This window comes from Metarhizium robertsii (assembly GCF_000187425.2).
Source record: "Metarhizium robertsii ARSEF 23 chromosome Unknown MAA_Scf_5, whole genome shotgun sequence".
NCBI lineage: Eukaryota > Fungi > Ascomycota > Sordariomycetes > Hypocreales > Clavicipitaceae > Metarhizium > Metarhizium robertsii.
The window spans coordinates 3,375,514-3,400,938 of NW_011942193.1; the positions used below are offsets into that span (position 1 = coordinate 3,375,514).

Below are 25,425 nucleotides of genomic sequence, written 5' to 3' on the forward strand. Positions count from 1 at the left end.
TAAACCTTTGTCCGATATCACTTTCCACAATACACCGCACACTATTCACATAAACCTCCTCCCTAACCGTCAAACAAGCAATCAACATGAAGTCCTCAGTCGGTCTCGTCGCCATCATGGCTGGACTCGCCATGGCCAACCCCCTCGCCGCCTCGACCAAAACTGCCCGAGGATACATCACCAGCGATGAATTCAAGTATCTCCGCGTCGCGCTAGTCAGCTGCCTCGAGGCCAACGTATGTTTTTTCCCTTTTGGCCCGTGAATCTGCTTCCACGGCAACGCGGCACTAACGTCTTGTCAAGCCCCCCAAGGATGCGGCCGTTTCAACCTGGGCCACGTCCATCGCGTCCAAGTACACTGTAAGTATCACTCGCCAGCTGAGACTAAACACGTCGGGGTTGTGCTCACAGAAAATAGACTATGGGTGAGATTGTCCAAGCCATTGTGGAGTGTGAGGCGAAGGAGGCCAAGGCGAAGCAGGCGTAATATGGATTAGTTGGCTGCGGTTATGAGGTTCTCACTTGGTTGAAGCTCGGCCGTGACGGATCCAATAGACTTCTTTTACTCCTGACTTGGAACTAGGTTGCATGTCCAAGTGATGAATCTTGTAGACTTGAATCCACGCCCTCATTTACTTGCACTTTTGTCCAGGACATTCAAGCCGTCAGCCTGATGTACATATACGATAACTGATTATTTAGAACTGGATAGGCCGCTATTTGAGCCATACCACGGTTCTAGGCGGCTCCTGCTTTTACGTGCCGTTACCAAGGTTTGGGGAATTACGTGCTGCTCTAATTTTGTCCGTTGAATAGGACTTGTTTGCCAACCGCCAATTTGAACTCGGTGAAGGCGTTGTTACTCAGGGATCTGTCGCTACAACATCTTCCTTACCTACAATTCTACTAGCCGCCACATTACTATCCCAAGGCAGCTTCGCACCGACGGGGTCACATGTGCGAAAATCACAATTCATGACCCTTGGGTTCCTGTGGATATAAGCTAGGTCCTAGGCACGCGTTATATCGATGCGTCAGGCAAATAAAGAGATTTGTAGGATACAGTCTCTAGTTAAAGAAATCAAAAAACCAAATCCTGGTTGAGAATCGATTCTTGCTACCAAAACAACTTGGCACTATAGTGTACTCAAGTTTCAGTGTCTGAAATTGACAAGCGGTCAACATTACGATTCGCCATTCGGGACCAGCTGCTTTCACATCTGCACAATTTATACAAGCAGTTTTGGAAATTCATCCATTACATCTACTTCAAGGGCAAAATACCAACTTGTCCATTTCGCCAGAATATCTCAACATGCAGCACTCGCGCCCCCAGCCAACTCCATGCCACTCAGCCAACAACGCCTACGTATTCGGTCAATACGTATCTCAGATAAATACTCTATTGACTTTTCTCCCCGCCACAAACTCCGTCTTGATGCGTCAGTCACTCACCGCCACCCCAGCTAATACAGACTATCGCCCGAGCCGCAGTTGTGTGTCTTCTCAGCCACGTCCACGGCATCAGCCCAGTCATCAAATGCTCTCCTGACACCCCGTTTGCTTCTTGGGTTAATCGTCGTCTTGTTCCTGGGCGGAACACCGTCCAGGCTCAGCGCGAATTGGGCGGCAACCCGGGCCGCGGCCTTGGTGTTGACAGTCAGGGCATCCCAGTTGATGTTGTTGACGGTATCGCAAGCCTGGTGGTAACACGGGTCAGTGTCGGGCGAGGCACCGGTGAATAGGCCCGACGACGGAATTCCCAGGTTGAGAAAGGCGACGTAGTCGGACGAAGAACCGAATTTCCTTTTTTTCCCCCAAGTGTTAGCTGTTTTTGCTTCGTGGCCCTTTGTAGATGCTGGTCAGTGGTCACATACTTGTACTCGGCTGGCTTGCCCTGAGCCTGTAAATAGTCGAACAAAGGTGCGCCACCAAACTTGTGTCTCTCGTCGTTTGCGTAGACGACAAACTCGGGATGGGGCGATCCAATCATGTCGTAGTTGAAGTAGAACTTGATGCGGTCGGCTTCCGCCTCGGTGAGGTTGGAACCGTAGTACAACGATCCGATCAAGCCGCTCTCCTCTGCTCCCCACCACGCGACGCGAACCGTATTCTTGATGCCGTCATATCGAATCAACTGCTCGATAATCTCCAGCAAGGCGGCGGTTCCGCTGCCGTCGTCGTTGACCCCGGGCCCCGGGAGGACGCTGTCCAGATGGGCGCCCAGCATGACGACATTGTTCTTGTCGCCGGCTTTGGTCTCCGAGATGATGTTCCACGTCTCGCGGGTTTCGGAGACGGCATCGACGACCAGGGTGACGCTGAGCTTGTCGCCCGCGGCAACACGCGCGGCCCAGGCTTCACCGTCCTCTAGGGCAACGAGCCCGGACGGAATCAGCTTGCCGACGTTTTTCGCCTGCAGCGTAGCGGTGCTGTAGTTCTTGCCGGGCGTGTTGTTGTAGAAGATGACGGCCTTGGCTCCGGCTGCCTTTGCCAGCAGCGTCATGTCGGCAAAGGCGCAGCCTCCTCGCTTCAGCAGGGCAACCTTTCCCTGGGCATCAATGTTCTTCCACTGGTCCTCAAAACAGCCGCTGCCCCGGTCCGCCTCGTAGGGCACATGGACGAGCTCGCCCGTGATGCCGTCGGGAAGGGGAGTGCCCGGGTTGTACTGGAGGGAGATGACGTACACTTGGGCGCCGTCGGGGCCCTTGACTTGGATCTTCTTCACTTGGTGGAAGAGGTGGTCAAAGGGCTGGACGAAGGTGTCGAGGTGTTTGCCAAAGCGGTTGACGACGCGTTCGAGGACAAAGTCCAGCGACGCCTTGTAGCCGCTTGTGCCAAACGCTCTGTTTCCACCGTGGTCGTCGCCGATCTTGTTCAGATTCCAGAGGATGTTTTCCAGCCTGTGCGAGTCAGAAGCAGGCGGGGACGGGCGCGACAAGAGCCGACTCACCGGTCCTTTTGAATGCCGGCCTCCACCTTGTCCGGGGTGAGAAGCTCGGTGGCGGCGGTTGCCGTCAACAGGCCGGCGTAGAGGCAGGCATTGTACAGCTTCATGGCGCAAGAAGGTGGAAAGTATGATGTGTTGGTCGAGTCAATGGGCAAACGCGGTCACGAGGGCCGTCACGAGAGCGGGCACGAGAGCGGGCACGACGATGACGAGTAAAGCGTCGATGTCGACTCTGAGTCTGGAGGACGGCAAGCACCGACTCTCTCCCGCGCATTAAATACGTTTTGCAAACAACAACACGAGACCAAGTCGGACGTGGGTTCGGTTGCACGCAATGTTGTATCTTGTCACTGCCAAGGCCCCAGCCCCTTCCAAGTTGCGACTTATAAAGCATTGACGGTTTAAGCTTCAATTGCAACTGCCTATTTCGGCTACTATGCGGGGATCCCATCCAAACATCTGCACAAGTCCCTTGGCGCCACGGCAGTCCGCTATTGCGTATCTCGTTTTTTGTGGGAACCTGCCCCTTGCGGTGAGGAGATGGGAAGGTCGGCCGTCTTGGGTTGACATGTTGTCGTCGGGTCCAAGGCGTGTGAGACATGTTGAATCCGGTACGCCGACGCGACGAGCAGAATTGCGCAATGTGGCGCATGTCAAGAGTCAAGACCCAGGAGTCAAGAGCCAATATACACCTGCGTGCCGGCAAAGGCGGACCAATCATCTCATGGCTCTTCCTCGGCCCATGACAAACGAGGAAGCTGGTCAAGACCCGAGACTGTTCTGGCCTTCTAGACTTTTCAGCTTTATTTTTAAGCTGGAGCGTATGTATGCCGCATCGTGATTACATATGTATTGGTGGGACTTTTTGAGCGCTGCAGGATTCGGGCTGCCCGGTCAAAGAGAAAACTACGGTTGGCGGTGGAACTTTTTGGGCCATGCAGGGTTGAATCGAGCGGTTTGGCCGAGTCTTGTCTATCTGAGATTGACCTTGCACTTTTGTACAAACGGCTTCTCCTCACACGGCTGCTGAATATCTGGTAATGGGTTGTCAAAAGGTACCACAAACCAATCACCATAATAGCCACATCTGTATGCGAAACTGCCCGTTTATACCATCTGCCATCTACCCAAGTTACTATAAATACCATGTATGATGCTGATGTCCTCTGCACAGACAACTAGCTACATCTTGGATACAATATTGCGACATGACCCATACTTTGAACATGAATACGCGTCCTCGTTATTCAGTACAGGACGTCTCAAGCTTGGTCCCCGCGATGACGAAGCCACGTAACACAAAGTGGCTTGATGTCGTCCCAAGAATTCTCGGTATGCCCAAGTAGACAAAGTCTTTCTCCGAGACGACAATTGCCACACGGTGACACGAGGGCTACAGTCGCGGTGCCTAGGTCATCACTTCTTGTATAAATAGAGCTCTTTGGCCATCCGGGCCTTGAATGAAAACCAAGGACCTTTACTGCCAAAGACTGTTGGTAGATGAATCAACTTGGTGCCCCAAGCCCTCACTAACCCCGTGTCACACTCTTAATACCGGCCCAACCGCGTGCAAGGCCACCTTTTCGGAGCGTCACCCCGACGACGATGGATCAAGTCGTCCCATCCGGCTCAGTCAAAGGCACGGATCAAAGGCAGCATACACAGAGTGGTAGTCAGATGCCTCAACACCACCGTATCGCGCCCGCCAAATGCCCGCCAGGCTATTTCTGGGGGGAGGACGGACAAAATGTCCCCGAAAAGATACACGAAGGATACAGAGAAGCACGCGGCCTCATTCAGGACGGAAGCCTGGGAGTCCTTGAGAGTCTGTCGGAAGCAGCCATGACGAGCATCACCGAGACATTCGACTGCCTCAAGTCTCCCGACGGCACATCCAAGGGGAGCCTGGTGAAACTGCGTCTCTCTGACGATCTCGAGCAGTGGCGCCGGGAGCAGCACGCCCTCGGGCGCATCTTGCCGAGCAAAGGCCATGGCCTGGGTCCCGTTTCCAAAGAGGTGCTGGCGCTTCTTGGTGCGCAGCCGTGGCCGGAGCCTCTTGTCCAGAACAACACCCTGTTCATCTGTGGCATGGCCAACATGGTGATTGGGGCGAGTGATGCCGAAGCCCTATACACAAACTACTGTCTCGACGTGGCCTTCTTCTACGAGCACAGCTACCACAAGGTGTTTCCGGGCTTCGAGGACCTGGTCCAGACACAGCTACACACTGCCGGCGGCTCCGAGAGAAAGGCCGCCGTCGACATGGGCATGCGGTACATTAGAGCCAAGGTGGCCCTGGAGGAAGCCCACAGGCAACAAGTCTCCGACATGACGGCCAGGCTGGATCGGCGCGGTGCGCAAATCGTCTTCTTCCTCGAGAGCAGCCTCCTCGGAATGGCCCGCGAGGCCATGATGCGCGGGTTCGACCGGGCCGCCGTCATGAGCGACATGATATTCTCCTCGCCCGGCACAGACGTCATCGACGTCGGCTCGGACCTGTACAACTGCGAGCTGTGGAACTCCTTCCTCAACACGGCGGACATCACGTCGACCGGGGTGGTCGCCGAGGAGGCGCTGCGCAAGGTATACGATGCGTATGCGCACACGGGCGCCAGGATGCTGTGCGAGCGCTGGTCGGAGCCTGCGGCGCGATTGTCGGCGATGCTCTACCCGTGGCACATGGTCAACGATAGGCACCGGTTCCTCAGGCGCGCTCTTCTTGGCTTCCCCAAGGCGCGGAAGGGTGCGGCGCAGCCGCGCGAGGCCGACTTTGACGAGGTTTTCGACTTGGAGCTGCGCACGACCGGCTTCAGCAGGCCGCTGAAGGAGGCTTGCAGCGGTGGCGAGCCGTGCGACCGGGTGGAAGGCTTTCTTGGCGCGCATGACCGAGGGGAGGGTGTGTTGGCGGAGCTTTGGTGGTCTCTTGTTACTGGCCCGGTGAGATATGTCGCCCGGGGTGTTGTTGGGCCAGCTGAGGAGGAGGACCTGGCTGAAAGGCTGCGGCTGAGCATGGCTAGGTCTTACTCGCGTGGACTTGTGGATGAGATGACTTGGCTCATTGCCCATGCTAGCCACCATGCCTGGCAGGTGAATCGACTTTTTGAGGCGGCAATGTTTGGAAGCCTTCTGGATGATGGAGGCTTGCGTGGCAAGCTCGACAGGAAAGACTACTAAGCCATGTCATGTTATAAAGTTTGTTGAAGTTTGTATAGTGTATTCTTGGATGGATGTGGTGATGAGAGGTTATATAGTGAGAGCATTGAGAGGTAAAAAGTATTTAACCAGGTCAGGTACCTGGCCATCACGCTCTCTATTATAATTTATTCCGGTATATTAGTGTGTGTTTTTTGGGGGGGCAATTTCTTCTGCCATGGACTGTATATGACTACTGTTGCGCCACATTCGAACCCCTTTTTCCAGCTTTGTAGGTTGAGGATTTTATCAGGTTATTCTTCTGTTCTCCTGTGGTTCTTGTAAGTGTCGGGTTGGGGTCTCAGCCCAGCTGCCTGAGCCTCAGCTATGCCATCTCCGGCTGTATGTACATTACACCAGCAGAAAAGAATTTACTCGGATAATCATCAGGATTTCTATTCGTATATGACAAGGGCCTGTGTTTAGAGGCTTGGAACAGTATTCATATTCAGCTAATACTTTGCTTCGATATCAAATGTCCTTGGTTCTCCTTGAGACCTTAAAGCGGAAGACCTTTATTTAGATCAAGAAGCGGTGAGGGACCTTGTCCTAGGCCTCGCGATCGCAGCCCTTGTGTAACTATCGTCGGGTTCAAGGCTCGGCCCGTGCCTTCATGGCAACGTGTCAACCGTGTAACATCGTAGTGTTATTGCGTTGATGCTGTGCGCCTTGCACAGTTGTGCAACATAACCCCCAAGGCTGGTGCAAAGAGGTACAACAGTTAAAGGCTTGTGGCAATTAAAAGGGGACTTTTTCAATCACTAGTTGCCCTCTGTGAGACTCGAAGCCAATTCCAGTTGGAAGGGATGAATATAGAGAACACGATCCATGGCATGGGCATTCGACCTTTGGTTATATATCAGGAGTCCAACGCTCTATGGGGTGCGGCCATCTTGTCAATAACCACTAGAGACTGTAATTATTATTAATATAATACTACTTTGGCTCAAGGTTCTTGGGCCAGGTCCGATGTGACAAGGGCCTAGTATTTAGGGGCTTGGAACAATGTTCATATTCAGGCTAATTCTTTGCTTTGATATCAGAGGTCCTTGGTTTTCCTTGAGGCCCTGGGGGCGGAAGACCTTTATTTATATCAAGAGGCGGTGAGGCACCTTGCCCTAGGTCTCGTGATCAGAGCCCTTGTGTAACTATCGTCGGGGTCAAGGTTCGGCCCGTGCCTTCATGGCAACGTGTCATCCGTGTAACATCCGAAGAAGCCAAGGGCCTCGACTACATCACTTGTCACCGTTGGCCCATGATAATCGCCATACGCATGGAAATCTGTATTAAGCTGCTCAAGATTTTGGTGTATTAATCTCAACCGAAGCACGCCGCTGTACCGCTTGGAAAACATTGAAATTCATTCTCTTTGGCTATCTGGTCTTTGCTGAGTTGGTGCCGGAAAGAGGTCCTTTGGATAGAAAACACCAACAGGTTATATGACGTAGTGCCTTGAGCCCCTGATGTTATACTATGTGACGAGGGTTTAGCAAGGCTCGGAACGTAAAGGTTCAAATTCAAAGATAATATCGAACAGTGCCAAAAGTCCTTGGTTTTCCAAGAGGACAGAAGGGAGCAATAACTACTATGCAAAAAGGGAACGCGTATGCCGAGGGCTCTTCCCCGGGCACGTGTTCAATCCGTGTAACCAATAGGTCCTTTGTCGGTGAAGCCGCGTTGTTGGGCTTCACGATCTGTTGGGCGTTTTCCGTGTAACTTACAATTACATTGATAAGTGGCATAACCGGCGGATAGCCCGTATTACAGCCGATCTCGGCTGCAACACCACAAAGAGTGCATCACCACGAGTCGCGACGCACAAGGTGGTGTGGTCCTGACTCGTGGGTACGACTCCGTACGAGTCGGGGCTTACAGGCTGGACGCTAATGCAACTATAATCCAGATGCCTCGGTCATCTGGGTCAGGTTACACACATACAGGACCTCATGTATATATGGAGGTAAAAGGTCAGCACTTGAATTGAGAAAACCAAGCCTCTTAAAAACCCAAAGACAAGTTGGCCGAGTTTGAAAGCTACTCACCAGCTCTCATTTGAGCCCCTGTCACGCGTCTTCTTTACGACCCCGAACTCTCTCCTCTCTCTGTATCAATCACTTATACCTGTGCAACGGGTACAAACCGCCTTTTCAAAAATGGAGACGGACACATTTAAGCGCCAGTACGCAGACATCCTGCAGCGCTATCTTTGCGGAATTTCATACCAGAAACTGTCTTGCGAGTACGACCCATCTATAGAAGAGGCCGTCGTGCGGCACTTTCGCACTCTCAACTTTCCCAATGACTTCTTGAAGCGCATAATGCCCATTATCCACGCGAGCGCCTGGATAGCGACAAGCACATATTCCTTCACACCGCGCCATGTCCAGGAGGCGATTGCGGTGTATACTTCGCTGGCAATCGCCATAGAAGACACGAGCAAAGAAAGCACACACGACCTCAAACGCTTCCAGCAGCGGTTATTCAACAGGCAGCCGCAGCCTAACCTTCTCCTGCAGGCCATGGTAGATTGCCTCGTTTCCCTGCGCGGCATCTACGGCCCCTTCATCTGCGACATGATTGCCAAGTCGACCGCCGAGTACATAAGCGTATGCGCGTTCGAGGCAAAATACGACGGGACGCTGCGTCCCACACCGAGCTCGCCCGACTTTCCGTATTACCTGCGGCTCAAGACGGGCGTGGCAGAAGTGTACGCCTTCTTCGCCTTTCCCGAGGTGCTGTATCCGGAGGAGGCGTTTCTGCACGTGTACATTCTCGCGGTGCCGGATATATCCCGGTACTTTAATCTCGGCAACGACCTCTTGTCGTTTTACAAGGAGTCGATTGTCGCGGACGAGCGGCTGAATTATATATACAACTACTCGCGCGTGAGTAATAGTACGCCGCTCGAGTCGATCTGGTCGACGCACTTGGCACTGATTACTTGCGTGGAGAATATTCGAAAGACGCTCTCTGCTAGCCCGCAGATGCTGAGGAATATCGACCAGCTTATTAATGGCTACGTCATGTACCACTTTGGTGCGTCGCGGTACAAGCTCTCGGATCTAGGCATTCAAGAGGTGGATGAACTGAGGGCAAAGGTTTGCTGTTCTACTACAGTGGATAACGGAGTCGGTGTTTATAAACATTAAAATGGTCTTGTAATTTTCAAGTTTACGGAGACGTGTCAATCATGAAAGGTGAAGTCACTAGTGCAAACTAAGCCGAGTGTGCTATTTCCCAATTGGGTAATAGCAACTAGTATGCCGCTACGTTGCGGGGAGTAGTATCAATTGCTACCGTAGTTTTCGTATAATTGTATAGTTGTCAGTCTGTTAGGAAATGAAAAGTCTCTCGCTACCGCATTGATGGGGGTCGTCTCGCTTGATCGAATTCTCCATGTTGCCGATGAAAGCTATGCCTCACTAGCTACGAAAAAAGGTCCCTGCATTCAAAATGCTGAATGGCATGCCCTCTGCTGAAGCGTGTTCCATTCCTTCCATTCCGGCAATCATCTTTCTGAGTGCCTTGCCATCTGAGCCGCCCGGAACTCGTCCAATCACTGCCTCGGACAACATGCGGAGCTGCATAGGGAATTGGGAGTCGCCGTACTTTTCAATAATGTCACTCTTTTCCACGGCGCATTCCAGGTATGCCCGGTCGTTACCCTCCTGCGGAGTCATACCAAACGCCTCGCAATCCCTCCTCTTGGAAGCATCCCACCACGGCGGTAGCAGACCGGGACGAGACGCGGCGCGGCGCAGGAAGCGCTGGAAGCCAAGCAGTCCGTCGGGCGCGCCGGAGTAGAGGCTGTCATCATCCACCTCGCCTTCAAGGTTATACATGTCGTCGACGTTTAGGCGGTAAGCATCGATGAGGAGCATGTAGACGTCCTTCTCCGATCGGTCATGCAGCCAGGTGCCATTATCGAGGCGAGTGAATGGCTTGGCGACGCCTCCTTCCAGTCCTTTCGGGGGTGACAGCTTGTCCCGTGATGACCCGGCCGATGATGGCTTGGCCTGTGCCTGGCTGCTACAAATCTTCTTGTGGGACTTCCAGTCTGCCTTTTGGCAGTCCCTAGAGCAGTACGGAGTCGTGGAACATCTTGCACAGCGCTTGAGAGTGACCTCGGGAGGCGATTTTTTGCAGACGGTGCATGCGGTGTCCATGGCGCGTCGATTGTTGTCTGAAAAAGTGGTTGAAGGCTGGTGAAATTTGCTATGTCAGAGACAAGAGTGGGAAAAGCAAATTTTCTCGTGGGCGGTGTGCTTTGCAGAACGCCATGTACAGTGAACCTGCTCTATAACGATCATGTATCTTAGCAATAGTCGGGTTATTACGATAATTCACGGTCATCTAAGGTTTTTCCCTAGTAAATCGTTAATAGTCGGGTTACTAACGATATTATAGGTATTAGGCTTAGTCACCATATAAATCAGGGCTTTTATCGTTATTAGGGGCCTACTGAGGCCTATAAGGCCCTATATATAAGGCTTACAGCGCGTTTTTTTAGCCGTGACGCGGTCAAAAAAAAAACCTATCCTTGTAAATATACCATATTATGATAAATATATGTAAAGATATATGCCCTATAATAGTCGCACCTTTACGATAGTTGTCGAATAACGATAAGAGGGGCCTCGCGAAGCATATCGTTATAGGCCCGGTTCACTGTACTTTGTTTGTTACACAGCCAAGGCACGTGTTGCGACATGTGAGCAAGCGGTCCGACTCGGCGGACTGGTTCCAAGCCCGTCTCCGAATAAACAATGAGGACGTGCGTTCCAACGGCAGAAGCAGGCTGATTCATTTAACAGTCGCAGTTGGCGTGTTGCGATGATGTGCTCGAGTAGTTTACGCGTTTGAGAGAGAGAGACGGCCGAATTCAGATGTGGCTACCCCGTAGCGGTTAAGGTTGTCGATATCACATGGTTGGCTCACATTGCACAACAACCGTCACACAACAATAAAGAAAAGATGACGAGACCCGAAATAGGCCTTAAGCGAGGGCTAACTCAGGCACTAGCCCTGACCGACTTCTTGTATTTGCAGACCTCCGGTCCCTCGAGGCCTCATGGAAAACCAAGTGCCCTTGATACCCTAAAGTCGATTATTATAGTTTGAATTAAACACATCATTCCGAGCCTAGTCATACAGCAGCCTATACAAGGATTTAAGCTTCAATATAAACTAGTGTCACACGGTTACACAAGGGCTACGATGACGAGACCTAGGGCACAAGGCTCGTCGCTTCTTGTAAGAGTAGAGCTCTTTGGTCCATCCAAGCTTTGAGGAAAAGGAAGAATCTTGAGCACCAAGGACTGTTATTAGATGAATAAAGTCATTCCTCCAAGCCTCACTGAGCCGTGGTCACACTAGTCAGTCAGCTACCAACTACCTAGGAAGCGAGCCTTCCATCTCCGTAGCCAGATGGATTGAACAAAGGACCAATTCCGCTAATCAATTCAATATATAGTCACCAATCGTGAACCGCTCTTTTTAAAGGACCAAGTGTCAAGATGTGTGATGTGTCCATGTCTTTTGTAACTGAGAAAATGGCAAAACTAGAATCATACAACACCCGGTGTTTGCTGGCTGTCGCTGCCTTGTGGTGGTTTATTGATTTCTCGAAATTGAACATGTCAAAGTCAATCAATGACCAAGGCGGCCGGCCAAGCCCGGTCGTGGCCTCTACTGTTTGTTCTCGCCGTCACGGCCGTGGATCTAGAAACAGCATATCCTTGGAACCAAGCCTATGCATACAAGCCAATGTGCGGTGTTCTGCTCGCGTCTCTGATGATTATCTGGGACAAATATTGCATGATTTTTGATAACATCACGATGAGCGGCCATGGATCGCATTGAATGTGGACCTGGGTCGTGGTTGAATCTATCCATCAAGGGAATTGAAGCCTTTTGTATAGCAAGACACCCAAAAATCCGACTTGTTGGAAAGCCCGATTGAGGACTCATTCGACGACGTACTCATGGAGAGATAAGCCATGTGCAGCATTTATATTCGTAATTGAATTGTTCATGTACGATGCCTGCGAGATGTGTCCTCGATCAACATGACAACGTTTTGTTCTTCCAATTTCCGCGGACTTGGATGCTACAAATTTCCCAAGTGGCACGCGGCTCCACAGAATGCCATGCGCATAATTTACAATGACACCAAGAGAACCAAAAAACGGGCGTGGCCGCGTCACGTATCTGATACACATGTCACCTCGCAGTTCACATGTCCCTGGTGATGTCGGTAGTTATTTCCATGCATTGTGCGGCAGACTGCGGCCGATAGCAGAGCTCTGCTAGACTATAATGGAGCTGATGGAGAACTGGTTCCCGAGGTCAAGAGGCAATCGGGGCGTAATGAATAATACATTTGTAAAGACATTAGAACCCCGGGCTCATTGTTGACACGTATGTACTATGTAATTTGTCAATTTGGGCAACAACTGCCGACCAGTGCCTTACGAATGTATGGAGAAGCGGCCTCCACGAGCTGTATATAGCCGACGGTCTAGTATAGAATGGGTTAGCTCTCGGCCGGATCTCGACTAGGATTTGATAGCTGCCGCGCCACGACTATACGATATAGTGGTTCTTCGGGCACAAGATATTCTATTCTTCCAGTCTTGGCATGACCAACTTCATTTATGCATTTTGTATAGACGACTGATGCTCGTGCCACGTCCCACTCGAAGCCTCAGCTACTCATTTCGAGTTCCAAAAAGCGAAGGCGCGGCACGACTATTAAAGGGACTCTCCACGCTCTGTTGACTGTGAATATCGACATGCTAACCATCATTGGCTTTCACTGTTACCTACTTCCATCTACTGATCACCAATCGCTCGCCCGTCAGCCATCACCACCTCAATTATCAAGATGAAGTTTCCCACCGTTCTGCTCGCTGTCTCCGGCGCCCTCGCGATTCCGCAAGCCCAACAGAGTGACGACATTGCTCGCCGCGCCCAAGTTCTTTGCGGGAGAGCCGAAAACATCAACATGTCCCAGTGCAAGACAGACACTGAGAAATGCATCACAGACAGTCTGGCCGAGAAGAAGCTGGACCGTGTCCCATCACCTGCCGACTTCATCTTCTGGGGCAACGTCAGGACATGTGGTCTCGGGAAGCAAATCGGATCCAAAAACTCGGTGCGCCAGCATTCGTCATCTCCCTGCAAACCTTGCTCGCTAACCCTGCCATAGACGCCGCAGAACTTTGTTGCCTTGAACAACGGCGTCTTTACCCTCATCAGTGGCTGCGAAGTACAGGTACCTACACCCTTGTTCTCCTCTTCAAGCACCTTTTCTGCTGCTAACACTTGGTCCTCAGAACGGCAACACCTTCTATTGCAATGAATGGATTAAAGGCAATCCCGGATCTTGCAACAGCGAAGACAAGGATTGCTATCCGATGAGCATGCTTCCCGAGCTTTGTGCCGAGGCAGGAGTGGTAGGTGCTTCCACTTGGATCAAGACCAAGAAAAGAAAATACATGCTAACGAAGCCGGCTTATACAGTGCAAGAAGTGTGAATACGGGCTTTCCAACAGGAGCGGCTTCGGTAAGAGAGCCGGCTTTTCTCCTGTAAGTGACCAAGCTGGCCTGGCCCCATCTCATATAAATATACTGACTGCTAATTCTAGAACACCATCTACTGCGAGATGGAGAAATAGCTGCCTTGGTAGAGGCCAGGAGGCCTCAATACACGAGTATTGTGTATCAGGCTTGGAAATCCGTACCTTTCGAAAACCTCGACAATCTCTGCAAAAGCCCTTGGCGCGCTACTTGCCTTGTTGGGATTTGTGTTATTATGTATAGTTGCCTCAAGCGGTTGAATGCTATTCAAAAGATGGTGCTATATTAGTAGCTACTAAATAGCAAAGGTTGCTCTTATATAGAAATGAAAAATTATTTAATTCTTATGCCCGAGAGAATCGTGGTGCGTAACTTTTTGTATCGAATACGCGGTGGATAAAAGATTGCCTAGGTTGGGCCAGATTCTAGAAGGTTAATAATACAGCCCCGTCAATAGTCGCTGTGCACTTACGTTGAACTCTTCTTTTACCTAGACTATGCAGACTGAAAAGCTTTCTATATTCCGTGTTGAATGCTACAGTACACCTTTTCATATCACACAGCCTTTTCATAGCCGTGTTTAAATCATCTTACGGCCATCCCTTTGCGGCACACGTATATTCTAAGATGGAGGAATCTCTTGTCAGGCAGGATCAGAGATTGTCTCATACGCCGCTGGTATAATATTCTTATCGTATAAATCTTTCTGCCTTTCAAGGGAGAGGGCATTGCTCAAGGCTTGGGTCTTTAAACAAGGGCTGCGAGTCTCCAGAAATGCAGATCAAGACGTTAAATAAAGCACTATAGGTATTCAAGACACCCAGCCGTATATGCCAGGTGCCTGCCACGTTGAGCCCATGTGGTTGAATGACTTGAATCGTTGAAACGGGGCAAAAACATGGATAAAAGTCGTTTAGAGGCCGTGTAGCTTGCAAGCTCTTAGCATTAATCCAGACGCTATTGGCATTCTATCTTCTTTAAATGGTCATCTCAGATTCCGGCAACAAGACTTGTCTTTCCCTTGCGTCCTCAGCTCGTTGGCCACTCAACTGTTGCTCTCAGCCTTGCCGTTGCACCCGACTGTCAGCTTCTACGTCGTGTCGTTGACGTTGCACCATGATGATTCAGCTACATGACGCTACATGTCATGTAAATGATTTGTTGGGCATGAATGCAGCTGGTCTGGCGTCACACGGTTACGCGAGGACTATAATCACGGGGCCCAACGCAGAATTCTCTCACCAACGTCTTGTATAAATTGAAGCTCTTTGATCAACTGGGCCTAGGGAAAACAAAGACCTTTTAATACCAAAGGCTGTTATTAGATGAGTAGAGCTATGAACTCGAGGCCCTCTACCAGCCCTTGTCACACTCAGCCTTGTCTGGAAACCCCTTTATAAGTGGCATAACCCCACGACAGCTTTCTGGCTGCGACATCAAGAGTGCGCAGCATCATTCATTCCAGCAGGTCTGCACAAACAACATGGATCGCTTCACTATCATCACATCTATCCCTTCAGAGTCGGATGACGAGGTAGACAACGATCCTCCACCCCCTGGGGAAGTTTGGGCTTACCCATGCAAACTTGCGTCGTGTCCCGACTACGGGAAATCCTGGCTTTTACGCAGCAACTTCCTCCTTCACTTACAAGAACAAGAGGCGCACCTAGCAAGCGCAGCAAGCACAGCCGCGCGCCGTGCCATCGAATTGCTCTGGCGCTATAGCACCGATCCCCGTTTGCCGCCCCGTGCGGCCCCTATGTTTCGGTCTCGCGCGCATCCCGAGGAGCATATCTGGGAATATGGGTTTCGGGATCATACCGGCAAGATGGTAAACCGCAGGGGGACACAACGGCAGATGGAACGGGATCTGGCCCTGGCCCGGCGACGCCAGGGCTAAGAAGCATGTAGAAAAAAGGGCGGTACCCGATGCTTGGGTGGCAGTACTGCTGTCCAACGACGTTTAGTGTCGGGAGATTCCGGTCCAGAAGCAACTGAACGATTCCTTCTGTTGCAACAATATCCGTTTGATCGCGCCAAAGATGCGCTAACTGAAGTTATGGCATACTTCGGTGTTGCCGACAGTCGATCATACCAACCGACTGAAAATGGGAGTCCTTGAATACCATCGATACACAAAACCGAGTTGAAGAAAGAATAGACCAGAATGCCATGGGATTCCCAAGGAGCTTTCACTACTCTTCTGTGCTACAGACTACTTCAAAGATCCTCCTCAAGCCTTCCCTGCGTTGTCGACGCCATTCCCTGGTAGTCATGAATGCCGGCTCGTCTTTCTCATTAGCTCTTGTAACATCTTTATACTCGTCCTCGTCGTCTTCGGTGATGTCAATAGATGTCTCAGCGGATGCCGCTACGTATAGTGCTTGAGAAGCCAATGGCAGGCTGCTGGGACATTTGTGCGAGTCTACCTAGAACTGACAATCATGGTTTCCGCCAGCAAGTCTCAAAATCGCCAATGATTAGCTGAGATTGTTGTCATCACATGATTTCGCGGCAGCGAGACTGATTCCTGCCTAAAAATGAGGTTGAAGCTCAGCACGTAACATTTCCACGTAACTTTCCGGACCGAGCGTTTTTCTCTGGGATACTTACGAGATCATTTCCTGTGAGAGTTTCACATGAGTTTAAGACGCAGTGCTAGGCATTCGACGACGCCAGTGAGTGGTACATACCGATGTCCTTGGGGTGAATCCGACCTTGTGATGGAACCCGTTCATGACATTGTTGAACGAAGCGAATTGCTGCCTTGCAAAGTTTCATTCGAAACATTTGTCGATTACTTGTATGGCGATGAATATTGGCATTTCCTTGGACTATACGTTTCAGCAGCAATTCATCAAAGAAGAATTGCGACAAATCGTCCCCTCAAAGAGATCGTAAAGTTTACGCAAGAGAGCGCCGCAAACCCGAGGACGCAGGGGGCACTTTTGCTATTGAAATGAATACAGGACCAAGAGGGGGGGCCGTTTACAAATGGCGAAAATTGGTTCATAATGTCGGCGACATCAGAAAAGTTGGCCATGACAACATAATAGCTTCGGAGACAAGAGGCTCATATATAGCAAAGACTCACACCAAGAGAGTTACGTCTTATTAAGTCGATAAGAAAGGTCAGTTCCTAGGATATTATAGGTACTCTAGCCCTTGTTAGCTATGTTTGTTCGGCATTCACATCGTGTTTCTATGGTGATGTGACAAGGGCTCAGTGAGGGCTTGGAGTCAATAGCTCAATTCATCTAATAACAGTCTTTGGTATGAAAGCTCCTTGGTTTTCCTCAAGACTTACATGACCAAAGAGCTCTATTTCTATAAGGAGTCAGTGAGTCTTGCGCCCTACGTCCCGTGATCGTAGCTCTCGCGTAACCGTGTGACAGTCGAGAGGCAAAAGGTATACTAGGCTAAATACCTAGCTCTCACGTTTTGTACTTCCATATACCACAGTATATTAAATACTATAACATATTAGAAGGTACTTGTTAGTAGGCAAATGTCGTCCGCTACGAACTTTATGAAGCAGATAATAGCGAGTATGCGAAGCGGGATACAGGTGTTTATCCTGGCGAACAGGTGAAGATTACACGGACGAAAGACGGACACGGCCGGGATTCCTTCTCTCCTTACTTGATGACTCCAGGAACTAACTATTATAATCGTAAGCACGGTATACCGACCTGTATTGTGCATGTCACCACTATTATCCCAGAAGATGCTACTGCTAGTGAGTCGTAAGTATTTACTTTGCTTTATCGGATCAGAAATTCGTCCTCGTGCTAACGCTAGCACCTCACGCGCTTTTCCAAAGACGCCGAATATTCGGAACAGTCTCGATGCATCATCTAGCTCCTTCCTTGTCGCTTAGATTGGTAGGGTGAAGGCGGTATCGGTTGGCGCTGACGTAGAGGCATTGAGAAGGGACTTTGGATAAGCATGAAAACCAACGTGTATAAGACGCCCTGCATATCCTCTCGCTGAATATAGAAGAACCAAGGGCTATCATATCTACATCCATATCTTATAGCTGTCTTTTGTGCTATCAGGACAAGCGTTCGCAGAGGCTATCTTGCAAGCCGAGTGCTATGCAAAATCCCATGGCCGGCCCGCAGGTTCAATAGCTTGGAAGTCGGCAGAGACAAGACTTTCTCCCTTTTGACGTTCCTTTAGCTTGTACTAGGCCTGAAAGAGCTACCGGAAAACCCTAGCAGGAAGATTACAATTAGAATACCGCTACATGGTCAGCCCTCTCACCAGACAAACGTATTGTAGCCTGCTCCGTAGACAATCTGCATCTCCATAGCGGATCTATCTCTTATACTCGCAAGCCCAGCCCCTGAGATATACAGACCAACAGTGTAGGATCTCAAGCTTTGCGAGCCGCCGTGGTTATACGTGCTTAATGAGAGCATGCTTCACTGATGAATGCACAGGTTGGTAGACGGATACGGCAAACGCAAGTTGACGTCTCGGCAGCAATGTAACGTCATCACTTTTTTAGCCCTGCTACACTGCCGTCGCTTATCTGTGTTTGTGCTACCGCAATCCTCCAGCAACAAGGACCTCCTGCCCCGTCATATACCCCGTTTTCGCAAACCTAACCCAGCACATTAGCCCCGATACTTGCGAAAAGTCAGGTCTACACTCACAAGACGACGATGTTTGCCACTTCTTCAGGCGCTCCCAGTCTATGGACGGGCACGCTGCTGGCAATAGCGAGACCCGGATCCGTCGACCTAAGTTCTTCCGGGTCGGTGTTGCTTTGCCAGGTGCTGTCTCGTGTTGGTAAGTATTCAACAGCAACAAGGAGAGGTGGTACGCACGTTGCCTTTGGCGTGGGAATCATGCCCGTGGCGCCTATCATGGCAGGTTGGACCTGGATGCTGTGAGTTTCGACGCAGGCGGCATGTGGGAGTCGACGAGGAAAACTCACAATATTAACCGTGACGCCTTCGGGGGCCAGAATCGTCGCCAGATTCAACCCCATTGACCTGCGGGGGACAAAACGCTCAGCACCACAAGGCTCCAAGATACCAGTCGGGGACACTCGCTGCACTCACGTCATGGCGCCTTTGCTCGCTGCGTAATGACACCCGTTGATGCCCCCTCCCCTGCTCGCGATGCTGCCCACCAGAATCACCCGCCCCCAGCCTTGCCCCCTCATGCCCGGCAGGCACGCCTTGGTGACGACAAACTGGCTCCGCGCATTAATCTCCAAGGTGAGGTCCCAGTCGTCTTCCTCAATGTCCTTGATATCTCTAATGCGGCGGCCTGTGCCGGCATTAGCGACCAGGATGGAGATGGCCTTGTGTCTGGCGCTGATGGCAGGGTTGGAGAGCACGTCGGGGACCAGCAGGCGGGTGGCTTCGCGAGAGGAGAGGTCTGCGCGGGCCGTGCTAAAGAGTTGTTTCGGATGAAGCCGTTGGAGTTCGTTAACGAGGGTGTCTGCTTTTTCCTGGGCTCGTTTTAGTTTTGTCTTTTGCTCTCTTTATCTTGGTGTCGTGGTCCGGGAGGCTGAGGTGGGCTGTACTTGGCTGGATGAGTAGTGAAGGACAACATCGCATCCTTCCGCGGCGAGGGCTTTGGCACACGCCGACCCGATACCTCCGCTGTTGGTATTGCATGGCAAGTTAGCATCCGGATGCTTTTGTTCGGGTGCATGTACGGGCAGGAAGGAGATAGCTAACGTTGCGCCGGTGACCAATGCCAGGCGGCCGTGGACGGCGTTGTCCACGGGCTGGAGAGAGTGTGTTGTCATTGTCGAGGCTAGCTGTGGCTGTAGAAGCACGTTTGTATCTCGAATCAGCTTTGATGCGACTGAGAATTCAAGATTTAATGAACCTGTGAATACGATGTTGGAATGAAGCTCGCTCGTAACCATGGCCTAGTGTAAACCCCACTGCGGACTACAGACGAGTGAGGGGTCAATTGGAGGGGCTTCGGCATTTAGAAGACAGGCGGCTACTCTTCAAATCGCACATTGACGTCTCTTGAAATCAGTGTAGTCATTTCCGTGCTGTATAGAATAAAATAGGTTTGAGTGCAAGTTGCCAAGCGTTCTGCTGCCAAGCTCATGGATGCACAGCGTCGTCTAGATAATATCGTTAGGAAATATAAAGGCGCAGTGATTAATTCTGGCCCGATACCACCAATGTCCACTGAAAGCTTGGTCTATAAATCCAAAAAGTTGAAGAAAAGAACCCAGATTCGCTCAACGCCGCCAAATGATGTTTTACAACCCTACCAAATGGACTTTCTATGTTCGTCTTCTAATCATTCTCAATCACCCCAGTAACAAAAGACCCGATGACAATACGACTGCCAAAAACATCAGATTGGGTATAAATGCTGCCGCTCCATTGACGGGGGTTCGCGCCTCGCCTGGATAATTGCACGACACAGTCGAGTTGTCGTTGTCTCGTTTTCCGTAGCTCACGTTGAAAGCGTACATGCCCTCTTGTGGACACTTGAAGCCAATCTTTGACGGGCAGCTCTGAACCACTTGGTAGCAAATGTCTTCGCAGGGCATGATTTCCCTGTACGGTCCGGGCTGAATATATGTGTCAATGAATGCATTTCGTGACGCATTCTGAGATGGCACCAGTGCCAAATTCGTTTGGACATCAGTAGGTAACATTGTGCCGTTGGGAAACGGCTGGCCGACGTTGCGGATAACACTGAATCGCGACTCGCCCTGGAAGTCTTCGCATCGAGGGATACTGACAGTGCAGAGCCATCTTTTGTACGCATTTTTGCAATCATCGCACGTTCTAGCCAACGAGTACCTCGAGGTCCGATCCGTCTCGCATTGTACTTGCATCATGACTTTGAGAAAGTTGTCGTACATGCTCTTGGCATAGTTATCATAAGCCTTTGCCAGCTCCGTGTTGTTGTATTTCCCGTCATTTCCAGGCACCGCATATTGAATTTCGTCACAGAATTCCAAGTCCGTCACCACTTTGCAATTCGGTGCTGCAAGATTGTTAGCAATGTGTTCCTTTTGGGGGTTCCGCACAAAAATCACGACATGGACGGGAAAGACGAGCCAAAGGCGACAAGTGTTTCAACTTACCAGCGTTGGTCTGAAATGATGTTGCCTGGAAAACAATGCTGCCCGGGTTCGTTGGAACATCACTACCGCCCACCTGTCGCTTTGAATTTACAGTGACATTAGCAGGCTTTACCAATACGCCGCTGTAAGCCGACGTCGCGTTGAGTCCGACAACATAGAACTGCTGCTTTGGTAGCCCTCCTGGTCCTCGAAGTGTCATAGCCGTCTTGACCATGGCATTATTCTTCGCGTTGCCCTGGTTATTAGCCCCAATAAGAGCGTTCTTCTGGAAACCGCAGGCTGAACGGCGCATCCCATCCAACGACATTGTATCTTTGCCACTGACGTATAGCTGATAGGGCGGATCCTCGCTCATTACGTGTCGAAGGTTGCTGACGTCGTCGGTAAGATTTCGCGTCACAAGCAGGGCCGAGGTTGAGTCACTATCCATCCAGAGAAGCTCTGCACCGCCACTTGCTTCATATCGGTGAAAATACGTGGTATTCGAAGCCGCTATTTCAAAGTTGTAAATCCCCTCGAAATCATCGGACAGCTTGGGGGCGTAGATTGCGACATAGACATCATTGGTCGAGTTGATGCTAAATGTGACGGCGCCTTCCGTAAAAACTTTGGAGGTAAATCCTTTGGCTTCGACGCCATTGCCCGCGCTTGTAATCTGGGGGCATCCTGCGTCGGTATTGTTTGATACGAACAAGGTCAACTGGCCGGGGGACGTGGCCTTCTTGCCCGCCTTGATCGTCGGTTGCAAACATGTGTTTGCCGATAGATAGATTTTACGGGCGTCTCGGCCAGCCCCTAATGAACCCTTCTTGACAAGGTAGCATACCGGTTGGGAGCCTGGACCGACATTCAATCCCAAAGGCCTGTTGTTCTCGAGTGGCGTAACATCTTGGGCTCGTCCGAGTATGCTGCGGGTGAAAAAGCTAAATATTGGTTCGTACGACGAGGTCTGTAATTCGGTTCTGCCGGTATCGGGAATGGGCAGATCCATCCACGAGGATGAGTCGCGAGGTAGTTCAGCGGCGAGAGCTCCCTTGGGCGACAATAGCAACAAATACAATGCCACCACACAAAAGGTAGCGGTCAGCGACGCGACAAGCCGCGATTGTAAAGGGCTCAGCTGCATATTGGCTACAAGCCCACCTGGGGCGAGTCGCCGTGCGACAGTCTGCCGCTCGTCGGAGCGAACTTGTCGTAAGGGTTCAATGATGTTGGTCGTAAGCCGTTGGGATATTCTACGGCGGAAAGCGCTGACAGCTGAAGTAATGAATGCATGGGACTACAGTCGGCGGTGCACCCAATGTCAGCGGTGCTCATTCATAACTGAATTACCATCCAGTGCGAGGACTTGGGTGGTCGGGTCGGATTGACAATGAGAGAAAGGAAGAGAGGAGACGGAAAGCAGAGAGGGCAGTAAGCGAATGCGCTGGTCGTAGATGAGGTTGAAGCGGTTTCACAAGGGCCGCATCAGCACGACCCACTTGCCGCTGCACGCTGGAGGAGTCATCAACCTGGAGTCGGGTGTTGGTCAGCTTCTAAAGTTGGTAATACTGGAGGCCTAATGCACTTGACCATGTCTATTGGGGTTGATAAGCGACCTGGCGTCTACGTGGCGCATCGTCTTCTTCCAGGGAGTGCCGGGTCGCCTACAGTCTAGTGGGAGGTGGCTGATACGCCAGTGCTGCACATGTCAGCACTGAAGTCGATCCAAAGGCGCCTGGGACCTAGGGAAGCGCTGGGCAGTGACCCCTGTGGCGGGCTACTGGACCTCTCACTAAATTTCCAATGCAATGAATTGATACCAGACCTGTTGCACACAACGTCAGGGCTGGCAGGGACCCGATGGTGCTGACGCTCCATGTCAGCAAGCCACTCCGTCTAGTACTTAAGTCCAGTGCTGCCACTTGACCTGAGGCCATTGGCCGGCCCAGATTACCGCCCAACAGCATTTAACTGCTGCACTCAAGCAACACTGAACCGCCAACCCGATCGATCAGGGGTTACTGTTACACAGCATGGAGGCCATGTTCTATGATTCTTAGTTGCGACGTCACGTGTGTCAACCCCCATCGCCGCCAGGTCACCAGGGCAGCTGTGATTGAAAATGGGAAATCATCGCTGGTGTTAGACAACCGGCGTAATGAAGAGCCAGCTGTCTAGATGTCAATCCATGGACAAGGCGGTTATAAATACATAATAAAGTTGGCTGGAATTCCTGTACGTACTACCAGCTGCTGCCAGCTGCTGCGTATTGGTCAACGCAACTCTGGAACCTATTAAGTAATCACAGGTTGAGCTCCTTGCATTTGCATCTGCCTCCCTCATGTCTCCTCCCGAGGTAAGCCATGCGCACAGGCACACCAGGCCGGCAGGGTAAATAATTGAAACAACTCTTCAAGGCAGCTCAATCCGCCACGAAATCATAAATCCTAATCCCATATAGTAATAACGGAAACAAGTGATACATGCGCCATTCATTCAAATCCATTCGTAGAATTTCCAACGAAATCTATCATCGCCGCCAGGAACCCCCCGTTCCATTGCCCTAGCAAGTCCCCGCCCCCACAGCTATTCGTCATCAGGCAGGTCTTATCATCATGATAGCTCAGCTGCAGTCGAAGGCGCGAGCCTTACCAGTCATCACCACCAGTCCATTTTAGCGCGCGTGAGCGTGTGTTTTTGTCCGTTCATCGTGCTCTACATTCATCATCTTGTCGCGTATCATGCGTCATCGCCTTCAGTGAATCACCAGCACTGCCCCAAAACAGTGCGCAGCTACAAAACTCCCGTCTACGCACGTAAATGGGAGGCGTCACTGATAGACCGCACAGCGCGTAGTTGTCCCGAGACTTAGTCGGACTTGTCAAGACCACCAGTCTTGGAGCGCAGACCAGCAGAGGTTGAGCCGGGCTGCTGGAAGTATCGGCCGAGAGTGGGGACCATGAAAGATCGGAAGATGATCTCGGCACCACTGGGAAATAGTAGTTGGCATTTGAAATGTTTCTCCTTTTCCCCGGGTGTTTGACTTACCGGAACATGGGCAGAGAAAGCCACAGGAGGAAAACAAACTTGAAAACAAAGTAGAAAGGGAACCAGTAGACAATGTTGAAGAAGCTCTCGATAATAGTGAAGGATGAGAAGACAACCCAGTACTATAAAGGCAAGCAATGACAGTTAGCTTTTTGATTCTCACGAGGGACAACGTTAATTCAAGGCAGGGGGCAAGCGCACAGTCAACCACTGGGTGTCATCGTCCTTGGTGGTAGTGAAAAGAGCTTGGAGAGAGTAGTAGCCCGGGATGACGAAGCCAGCGAAGTTGGTGAGGAGCTGGCCACCGAGATTGAAGATGATGAGGAAGAAGTAGAGAGCGGCGACTCCAATGACGACATACGCCTTCGGGACACCAGCCTGCTTCTCGAGGTTGTTCAGCGCAGGATACTTGGAGAGCTACAGAGTTTAGGCGGCAGCGGGCGCTTCAGGTTAGCACATCTCGAACAATGTAAGGCAGGTCATGGTGGTTTCGGTTGGGCGCGTGCTCAGCGGTAAACGAACCTCCTTGTCCAAGCTGCTGAGGTAATTCTGAGCCTTTTCCTGGGCAGACATTTTGAAGCTATTGTTTCTGTCGGGTGTTCGGATCTGATGGCGCGAGTGCAGTAGCTGCGATTGTATCACTGAAGGGAGAGCAAGAGGTTGAGTTGGGGTCGAAATTGAGTGAAGTGTGAAGGGTGGAAGATGAGAGAGGTGTCCAGTTCCAGGTCGAAGCCGCTACTAAAGTATGCGAAAATGTGGACGAGTTCTTTGTATGTGGGGAGGAGGACATCGGGAAGCGAGTATGACGACTGGTGTACAGCCAAGCACACCCAACTCCCAACAGCCGCCGGTCCAGCGCATGTGCACCTGCCCCCAGTGCCAGGTACATGCATGTAGCAACTGTCCAGTTACCACCGGGGAACTGCTTACTTAATGTACCTGCAGAGTACCCAAGATAGGGTTTCCATGCCAAAGGCCTACAATACACGACAGAGAGCTACACCAAAGCTCAGCTTGGCTCCCTTTGAAGAGGACGGACAGTAATTTAAGAGACCCGTCGACCCGAGGAGCGCCGTCGTCGGTGGCTTGTGCCCTGTGCTTGGGCAAGCTTTTGGGAGGGCAGTGCCCAATTTTTTGGTCGGGCCACACGGCATGTGGAGCTGTTATCAAATGATGGAGCGAACAATTGAACCAGACATTGAAGTGCTCAGTCACAGCCAGATGGCATGGCCAGCGGCGGGCGCTGGCGGGCCGGACATGGCACTGCTTTGACCAGTTCCATGTAGACCAGTTGACAGTTCGAGGTGCGTTCAGTCAATTGCAAAAGCAACATGAATGATTCGTCGCCTTTGTCAAGAAGGCCACACCATTCCGGACTCATGCGCAGCCCTGGTTCGCACCAGATGTTCACGTTCCAATGCTCGTAGCTTGGCAGCTTGATTCACCAACACTGATGAACTAGTAAAGGACAATTGGCAGAAGTCTAGAAATATCGCAGAGACATGCATCGGAACAAATGAGAACAGGAGAAGGCAACGTTTCTCATCTCTCCGTCCTGGGCATTGAAACTCGAGCTGCCAGCTCCTGC

At 51.1% G+C, this 25,425-nt stretch overlaps 10 protein-coding genes across 10 annotated transcripts; 5 read left to right on the forward strand and 5 right to left on the reverse strand.

The window, feature by feature from the left end:
* Window positions 1-86: 86 nt before the first annotated feature.
* MAA_06796 (uncharacterized protein) lies at window positions 87-487 on the forward strand (the record flags this gene model as incomplete). Its single annotated transcript, XM_007824794.1, has 3 exons — window positions 87-236; window positions 304-360; window positions 419-487. The coding sequence occupies 3 exons, from the start codon at window positions 87-89 to the stop codon at window positions 485-487; spliced, it is 276 nt and encodes a 91-aa protein (XP_007822985.1).
* Window positions 488-1,466: 979 nt separating this feature from the next.
* Window positions 1,467-3,057, reverse strand: MAA_06797 (peptidase family M28; the record flags this gene model as incomplete). The annotated part of the gene is made up of 3 exons (XM_007824795.1): window positions 1,467-1,806; window positions 1,878-2,903; window positions 2,954-3,057. 3 exons carry the CDS (start codon window positions 3,055-3,057, stop codon window positions 1,467-1,469), a joined length of 1,470 nt encoding a protein of 489 aa, XP_007822986.1.
* A 1,498-nt stretch (window positions 3,058-4,555) lies between these two features.
* Window positions 4,556-6,124, forward strand: MAA_06798 (uncharacterized protein; the record flags this gene model as incomplete). Its single annotated transcript, XM_007824796.1, has 1 exon — window positions 4,556-6,124. One exon carries the CDS (start codon window positions 4,556-4,558, stop codon window positions 6,122-6,124), a length of 1,569 nt encoding a protein of 522 aa, XP_007822987.1.
* Window positions 6,125-8,295: 2,171 nt separating this feature from the next.
* Window positions 8,296-9,291, forward strand: MAA_06799 (Terpenoid synthase; the record flags this gene model as incomplete). The annotated part of the gene is made up of 1 exon (XM_007824797.1): window positions 8,296-9,291. The coding sequence occupies one exon, from the start codon at window positions 8,296-8,298 to the stop codon at window positions 9,289-9,291; it is 996 nt and encodes a 331-aa protein (XP_007822988.1).
* A 273-nt stretch (window positions 9,292-9,564) lies between these two features.
* On the reverse strand, window positions 9,565-10,308 carry MAA_06800 (zinc finger domain-containing protein; the record flags this gene model as incomplete). Its single annotated transcript, XM_007824798.1, has 1 exon — window positions 9,565-10,308. One exon carries the CDS (start codon window positions 10,306-10,308, stop codon window positions 9,565-9,567), a length of 744 nt encoding a protein of 247 aa, XP_007822989.1.
* A 2,720-nt stretch (window positions 10,309-13,028) lies between these two features.
* On the forward strand, window positions 13,029-13,821 carry MAA_06801 (uncharacterized protein; the record flags this gene model as incomplete). The annotated part of the gene is made up of 5 exons (XM_007824799.2): window positions 13,029-13,298; window positions 13,353-13,418; window positions 13,480-13,599; window positions 13,667-13,732; window positions 13,792-13,821. 5 exons carry the CDS (start codon window positions 13,029-13,031, stop codon window positions 13,819-13,821), a joined length of 552 nt encoding a protein of 183 aa, XP_007822990.2.
* A 1,385-nt stretch (window positions 13,822-15,206) lies between these two features.
* On the forward strand, window positions 15,207-15,623 carry MAA_06802 (uncharacterized protein; the record flags this gene model as incomplete). Its single annotated transcript, XM_007824800.1, has 1 exon — window positions 15,207-15,623. The coding sequence occupies one exon, from the start codon at window positions 15,207-15,209 to the stop codon at window positions 15,621-15,623; it is 417 nt and encodes a 138-aa protein (XP_007822991.1).
* A 2,757-nt stretch (window positions 15,624-18,380) lies between these two features.
* MAA_06803 (short chain dehydrogenase) lies at window positions 18,381-19,493 on the reverse strand (the record flags this gene model as incomplete). Its single annotated transcript, XM_007824801.2, has 4 exons — window positions 18,381-18,611; window positions 18,669-18,726; window positions 18,796-19,190; window positions 19,266-19,493. The coding sequence occupies 4 exons, from the start codon at window positions 19,491-19,493 to the stop codon at window positions 18,381-18,383; spliced, it is 912 nt and encodes a 303-aa protein (XP_007822992.2).
* Window positions 19,494-20,018: 525 nt separating this feature from the next.
* On the reverse strand, window positions 20,019-21,933 carry MAA_06804 (uncharacterized protein; the record flags this gene model as incomplete). The annotated part of the gene is made up of 2 exons (XM_007824802.1): window positions 20,019-20,707; window positions 20,808-21,933. The coding sequence occupies 2 exons, from the start codon at window positions 21,931-21,933 to the stop codon at window positions 20,019-20,021; spliced, it is 1,815 nt and encodes a 604-aa protein (XP_007822993.1).
* A 1,724-nt stretch (window positions 21,934-23,657) lies between these two features.
* On the reverse strand, window positions 23,658-24,410 carry MAA_06805 (TB2/DP1/HVA22-related protein; the record flags this gene model as incomplete). Its single annotated transcript, XM_007824803.1, has 4 exons — window positions 23,658-23,778; window positions 23,838-23,959; window positions 24,039-24,254; window positions 24,360-24,410. 4 exons carry the CDS (start codon window positions 24,408-24,410, stop codon window positions 23,658-23,660), a joined length of 510 nt encoding a protein of 169 aa, XP_007822994.1.
* Window positions 24,411-25,425: the final 1,015 nt, after the last annotated feature.